We start from the raw sequence: 8064 nt of genomic DNA on the forward strand, positions 1-8064 counted from the left end.
ATAAAAAAGAGAAAACTATTCTTAAGAATAAAAATTATACAGTACATGGGCCTCCTAACAAAAACCCTGGTACCACTGTTGTGTTTTGAGTGTGTTTTTTTTTTGGGGGGGGGGGGGGCAGGCAAACCAATTACAAATTTCCAGTGTTAAATTCAAATTTTTTCTTTAACAAAATTATGTCAATATATTGTAATTAAACAATGTTTCACTTTCCTTTTTTTAAAGTTAGATATTTGAATAAAATGATTAACATACTTTCCGGTTTCTCTGGCCTCTACATTAAAAATGTTCTACTTCTAGCAAAGCTCCTGGAAAGGCTGCAAAAAGGGAGAGTGAAGAGAATGAAATTGAAATGTGGACAGTAATGGAGTGAATATGGAATGGTTGATGGTAGTTGATAACGAGTGAATGCAAATGAGTGGCAACAAGTACGACTGAAAATGAGACAGAAAGGAATTGCAACAGGTTGCTCAGTCAAGAGAACAAACCTTGCAGAAGATAGTTTTCGAAAGACAGAGAAAGAGAGAAAAGGGGAATTATAAAAAAAGGAAAAGGGGGCATGTGTCAAAGGGGCATTTATGAGAAAGGGTTGGGGTTGGGGCTCCTATTAAACAGGGAAAGAGGCACATATCAAAAGGTAAAAGGGCACTTGTTAGAAAGTTTAAGGGGACGCGTGTCAAAGTAAAAAAAAAATGAAAGGGCTTTTATCAGATATCACAAGGGGCACTTATGAAAATGGAACAGTGGCACTTATTATGAAGTTAAAGGGGCATTTGTTGAAGAAAAAGGGGCACCTGTCAGATTTGAATAGTTGGTAATTATCGCCAGGGCCGTAGCCAGAGTTTGGGGGGGGGGGGGCACATGTAATTGATCGACGTCCTGGGGAGGGGTCAAAAAGAGTTCAACCGATCTTGGATTTTTTTTCTTCTTTTTTTTCTTCAATGTATGTGAAAGAATGTGTAGTTTTCTCTCGAGTTTGTCTCATCATGCGTGGGATCTGTGGGTGCTGGGGTTCCTGCAGCAACCCTGTACATGGATTTTCTTCAGTGGGTGCATATAACTCATGGACTTCACATTGTAAACCTTCAAATGATGAATTATCATCGAGTCCCCCACCCCCCCCTTCCCTCGTTATTTTAGAAAGAAACCAAAGAGAACTTTTAAGAGAAAAAGAGAAAGGAAAGGAAAAAATGGTAGCTAGGCCTAAACAAAAACAAGAGGCAAGATAAAAGAAAACAAGATTGAAGATATGGTATCAATATTATCTTGCTCCTTTCCCTTTTTCTTTTGTCTTCTTTTCATTTCAATTTTCTTGCAATTTATTTCTTTCTTCCTTGGTATCTATTCCGTATTCTTTATTTCTTCCATTCATTTATTATTTATATATATTTTACTTTTTAACTTTGTTATTCTTCTTTCTAATCCCATTTTTCTTTCTTCCTTTTCTTCCTTATGCAGTTAAGTGAGCATAGATCATAGAAATAATTTAAGTGCAATACACAAGTATTTTATTTTTGATAAATGTCCGTATGTAGGCCTATTCTTGTTATCTATTTTATACAGTTTATAATACTGTATCACATATTCAATACCATAATGCAACCTCTGCTTGTAATATTTAAAAAGCAAACCTAGAACTGATTAATTACCAATTTATGAAAAGAACTGACTCCCATTAATCTCAGAAAAGTAGGCCTAGGCTACTCACAAATTGCCTATCAAGACTCTTACTTGAAATATATGCTTTATATCTTGTCTACCGGTACTGACATTTTGGCATTTACTAGTAATTAAACACAGCATTTATGACTGTATTATCTAAATGACCATGACATTGCTTTTCTATGTCATATTATAGGCCTGCCATTAATCCAACGTACTTGTTACACACGATATTCGATGCTGCGCATGCCTCGATCATACATGAATATTCAAGAGAATCGAGACTTTCCCCGGCCCTGCCTAATGAATATTCATGATAAAACAGGAATCCGGGCTCGCCGTGGTACGAAAAAATAAGACGCAGGCGGTGAGCCGCTTCGCGGCTCACGGTTCGTAGTCTCGCCGTATCAGACGTTCTGCTTAAGGTTAGTCTAGCAGCAAAGAAAAAAGCTCGGCACTCCGCCTAGATTATAGGCTACTCCCCCCTCAATGCATCCGCCTTCACGCACACCCCCCCCCCCCCACTCCCCTTGTCTTTCCCTTATTGCAATGACGATCTTCGTCATTGCCTTGTTTTCGTTCACATTCTGCCCCATTAATATTCTCCTTTTCCTTTTCCTTATCCTTATCCTTATCGTCAGGAAATCGCATTCGTTTTGCACGTAGTGTTTGTGATTCCTAGTTAGGTGCTTTCCTCATGTCCTTTTCCTTTCAAATTTCATAGGCATAGTCTCTAACATCTCATCAAGGTCACTACATTCTTCGATTTTGGAAATCACTCATGCATGACCGTCCAGGCGCCATTTTGTCCGTTTCTGGTCCATTTTAACGCCTTTATATCTTCCTTCCTATCTCCACTATCCTAGATCCTACAAACTTCTAACAAATTCCTCTAGATAGTCTGAGAGATGTTCTTTCATCTGCGACATATGACTTGACCTTCAAAATGCCATCTTCATACTCGAAATTCAAATCTAAAACCGACTCCGTCAAAAATCTCTCAAGTTCTTGAAAAATGGACCCCTAAATAATCTAAAACTGCCATAACTTTCTCATATAAATTCCGTTTTGTATTTAAATCTTACAGTATCTTTATCTCATAATTGCACAGAGCCATGCCAAATTTCACGCTCCAATGGCTTTGCACAACATAAATAGCGCCCTCTAAAGTTCTGGGAATTGGCTTTCTCTCTGTGGCCGTATCTCCATAATGGCTTGGCAAACCCGTACCCTTTTTTGGATTTAGATACTTGAAGATATGCCCTTTCCAGCCATATACAAAATTATATACCCTAACACTGACCAAATTTGAGAAAAATGCCCTCCAAATTCGCCATTTTCGAGGAAATTCCAAAATAACTTCAACTTGCTCTAAAATGGCGATCTCTATACCTATTTCAATGAAACTTTGCAGATATATGTATCCATATACGTGACAACTGTCTGCCAAGTTAAGTAAAATTCGAATATGTCAGCGCAAATTTATCGTCAAAAATGATGAATTTACTATGCATTATGTAATAGCGCGTTTAATGCGTGCAATACATTCCGCGCGGATGGCAATGGTGTCAAACTGACCGCAATGAAGTGCCTTTTCGAATGATACCAAGTATGGTATATGTTCATACAGAAAATTGTGAGTAAATCGCATTTGAACAAGGGTCACTTTACGAATTCCGCCGAGTTTCCGCCCAAATCTAACACGTATCGGCTATGACGTCATTTTTTCAGACTGCTTTTCGCCCCTTAAACGTCCTTTTTTTTCCTTGAAAATTTGCAGTGACATGCCGAGTTCCAATACGCAGGGCACCTCTTGGCCAGATTTTTGAAATTGGTCAAGGGGGCCATTTAAGACGCCATTTTGTCCTATAAATCTATTTTACACCACGTGTTTCGATAGGATTATCATAGAAAAAAAGAGAGTGGTTTACAATAACAACCATGAAATTCTCTTTCTAATGATACCAAATACGGCCCATAAAGAGACGTAAAGAGAGAGAGAAAAAACAATTTAACTCCGGTCATAATACAGATCCTGCACGTTTTCCGCCCATTCATTACACGCATTGTCTATGGGGCATATCGGGTTCACGCTTTTGGCCCCCAGAACGATCTTGATTGCAATGTCAAACATGCACCAAATCCCATTGGTTTGTGCACGCAGTGCTTGCGAGCCCTTTCTAGGTTCTTTCCCCTATCCCAATTTATTTCAAACTTCGTAGGCATAGTCACTACCATCCCATCAAGGTCACTGTTGATGCCTTTCTTTCGCCCTACCTACATCTCCAATATCACAGAAGCTACAGACTTCGTGCAAATTGCTCTGGATAGTCCGAGAGAAGCTCTTTCGTTTGACACGTAGAAACATGGCGTCATTGCACGCACACCGTTCTGACACGATTGCATTTCTAGTTCGTCGTTACTGTCACTAATTTTTAGTGCCATTTCTTCTTTTTCTTTCCTCTTTTTTTTGAACTCTCTCTCTTTTCTTTTCTTTTTTCTTCTCTTTTCTTTTATCTTCTCCTTTTTTTTCATTTTTTCCCTTCTTTTCTTCCGGCTCTTTTTTCCTTCTCAATTTGTTTGCGCCGCCAATAGGGGGGGGGGGGGCCGCGGCCGTTTCGGCCCACCCCTGGATCCGCCACTGATACACAATACAAAATTTGGTTGGCTCGACTCTCGAGTAATATTTTCCTTTGGTAAATTGCTACCACGTTATACCATCATGTTATTTTTGTAATCACATGATTTCGGTAGTTTGTAATAAAGGATATAGCATGGAAAGGTTGCATAGCCACTTGAGAGGAAGGGGCGAACTTCTGATAGAGTAAAGGACGGGAGGGTTCCAAACACCAAATATAAACAATCTGAATTTGAACTTGAAGAATGAAGAGAACGGCATTAACATATATTATCATTATTATTATCATTATTATCATTATTGTAAGTATCATAATTATCATAACAATGTTACTATTATTGTTTATATCATTATTATTATTTTTCTATTATTATTATTATTATTGTTTTTAAGGGAAGATCGAGACTCGAGACAACTTTAAGAAGGCGAACTGTAGGGCAAAGTAGGCCATATTGTAGAGTGAAAAAGGAACAACCTGAAACGCTGTATCCTTTCATTACACATTTGAACTTACGATAGCAAATTATGTTTAGTACAATTCGAATTGAAATTCATTTATGATTCATTTATGCTTGCACGATATCGGCATACATCCGTTCTCTTAAGCTATGGTCACAAATCAGAGCAGCGACTGGCCGATCAGTAGCCTGCTCGGTCGCTGCTGGAATTTAGGCATCGCCCAGCGATTAGGTCGGTGCCCGGGCGGCGACCGCCCAGGCACCGAGCGTATTTTGGGCGGCGCCAAATTTTAACTCCGCGCTAAAACTTCAGCGGCGACCGAGCGATGCCCTAAAAACGAGCGGTGCCTAGGCGGCGGTAGTCCAGCCTCTGTACCGTTTTCGTTTCGCGCACCCAATCAGCTGATAAAATAACACACCCTCAACGTTGAAAGTAGACCTAGCCATTCCTCTAAATCTGGGACGAAAATTTGGGGATTGCGCGATCAGTGGAGAGACTGCGCTGTGTGTGGGGGATAAAAAGAACGAACGGACTGAATCTGGACTAAGGCGGCGGCCGCTCGGTGGCCGGGCAGAATTGGTTAAAAACTCGCCGCTCGGCCGCCGAGCAGGCTACTTTTGGATAGTGTGACCATAGCATTAGACACATTTGTGTTCTTTATTCAAAATCACAATACCTCTTTCACTATTCAAAGTTCATAAGGTAATAACAATAACATTCCATTTATATAGCGCTCCATGACCTTTATAGACTTAGGTCAATGATTATCTATGAAGATTCAATAGCATCGTGTGTCGACTCAACCAAAGTTTAAGGCTTTTCTTTCAATTTGAATTAGACGGGACTATTCAACGAAATTTTATGGGATTCGTGTTAATCAATTGAAATTTTGCCGGCAAAATGATATCGTTTACATTAATTTTAAGAACGTTCGTTACGTGCGCAATAGGGATGATAACTATGGCAAGCATTCGGTGCATTCGCCTGCAACATGCTAACTATGTGGCGCATATCTGTATGCCACAATGTCTGTTTATAAATTAAACAACATTAAACGTTCATCATTTGTCAATGCGTCTCTTATATATTAAAGATAAAGTTGAGTACTGGTTATTCAATTAGGCGTTAAAAAAGATGTTGTATTGCCCCTTGCGACCAACCCAAACATTTTGAACTCTACGGTCGGCTTTTAAAAATAGTTTTTTTTTTTTTTTTTTTTTTTTTTACCGGTTTTTTGGGGAAAAAATGTTTAATGAATAAAAAATATATTTATTTAAAGCATTCCAAACTGAGAAATATCAGCACAAACAGGGAAGGGGAAAAAGAAGATTTCCGACCGACCGACCCATGTTTTGGCACCCAAAGGGCAATACAAAGCTTGTAGGCCTTACGTTGTGAAAGTAACCGTCAAGAAGTTACTAGAAAGCCTCATTAGGTATATAGGGAGGCCTATAAAGTAATGGTTTGACATTCAGCAGAATTATGAGAATTATTTTGACTCAATCTTTAAATTTATATGCAGTGCACACATGAATCGGATTTCACCAGAACCCAGTCACCCAATACACAGTCTGCTTGAGAACACAACATGTTTTTTATTGAGATCCAATACAATGCATCTTTTCAGTATGTTATGCCCGTTGACTTTCAAATTTATTGAAACCAAGGGAGCCGCTGCATGGTTGCGTTTGTACACAGATGGCTCACTGTACGTTTCCCGTGTTTGCATTTTGCTCCATAAGAGAGAGAGAGAGAGAGAAAGAGGTAGAGTGAGAGAGAGAGAGAGACTACATGGTACACGATGGTACTGTAGCCTACTGTGCGATCGAGGATTCCACAGAATACCATAACACGACTGTACATCTTACATCGAGTACAATATGGTGGAAGGAAAGAGCAGGGTATGTGAGTTAAACACCTCCCTGGAAAGAGAGTGAATCTACCTCAAGGAAGTTACAGATAAGACGATAAAATGGGTTCGTTTGGTGGACATGCAGTACCCGGTGGATTTTTCATTATCGTCGCTATTTGGTGGATCATACAATTTGCATACTCCATAGTGGTATTGGACAACGGTCGCCAGCGGCCCCGGTCTCGTGTGATGTACTGTTTGCATCGCGCACCTCTTGAGGCAGGATTAATCGTTTTCGCGGGCATTGCCGGCATCGGTGTCGAGATGGCGTACTCGGAACCGGTCCTGGTCCTTGTCGACAAGGACGGCCACTGGCAAAATGACGTAGAATGGGGGCACTGCTCCATGTACTTATATTTTGGTCTCTATGGATTCGTCAAAATCCTTGGGAGTACCTGTGTCCCTTCTGCAGCAAAATTTGAACACGCTCTTGGTGCTTTGGCGTATGCCGTGGAAGGGTTTCTTTTCTACTACCACACCCACGGTCGAAGCCCTCTCGAAATCCACCTTCACAGCATGCTCGTCTTCGCTATCTTTGTGTGCTTTTTGACAGCAGCGGCGGAGGTCTGGTCCAGAGAAGATACCTTAATACGTCTCATCCGGATTCTTTTCACTCTAGTCCAGGGAACCTGGTTCTTTCACTTGGGTATAGTGCTCTACAAACCTCCTTCAGGAGAACCTTGGGATGGAGAGGACCATCTCAACGTTATGTTGACTACCGTCATGTTCACATGGCACATCCTAATCGGCATGCTGGTTCTCTTTCTGGTCTACGGCATCACCAAGCTGACGTTGAAGGCATGTGGCTTCTCATCAGTGAAGTACTCTCAGATGAGCAATGGTCGTTATGAACTCGCGGAAACAGCTCAGAGTCTTGATAGTTGAAAGTGACAGTAATGCGTAAACAGCAATTCTGGATTTGGGAAACAGCACGGAGGACTCAGAGATTACAAATTTATAATTTAACAATTCAACGACGTTACATTCGCGAAATTGTAAACATATTTCCAAATTCGTATCTTATAGACTCTTGTAATTATAGTTTCCCCAAAATAATGATGATAATGTCAATGAAAATACAAGGTTGCAGATTAATAATATACAAATTTGATATACATCCACCAGAACAAATACATGTTCAAAGAATTCTATCTAGTACATGGTAGGAACGTTTCAAATGTTCATGATATTATTCAGTATCAATAAAATTATGAACATATTCTATATTGATCTTATCAATGTCAATTCTGTACTACATTGAATGCCACTGAATAACATGTGGGATATATTTGTATAATAAGTGTTGAAAAATGTCCATCTTCTCTTGCTTGTCAATAGATTCGGTACACACTAGCATAGATAATAAAAATTATTAATAACAATTATGATAATG

General features: G+C 39.7%; 1 protein-coding gene across 1 annotated transcript; it reads left to right on the forward strand.

The window, feature by feature from the left end:
* The first annotated feature begins 6935 nt into the window (after positions 1–6935).
* LOC577836 (transmembrane protein 45A-like) lies at positions 6936–7556 on the forward strand. The gene has a single exon (XM_778044.4). It carries the CDS (start codon positions 6936–6938, stop codon positions 7554–7556), a length of 621 nt encoding a protein of 206 aa, XP_783137.4.
* The last annotated feature ends 508 nt before the right edge of the window (positions 7557–8064 follow it).

The sequence above is a fragment of the Strongylocentrotus purpuratus genome, unplaced genomic scaffold, assembly GCF_000002235.5.
Source record: "Strongylocentrotus purpuratus isolate Spur 01 unplaced genomic scaffold, Spur_5.0 spur5_scaffold_16, whole genome shotgun sequence".
Lineage (NCBI taxonomy): Eukaryota > Metazoa > Echinodermata > Echinoidea > Camarodonta > Strongylocentrotidae > Strongylocentrotus > Strongylocentrotus purpuratus.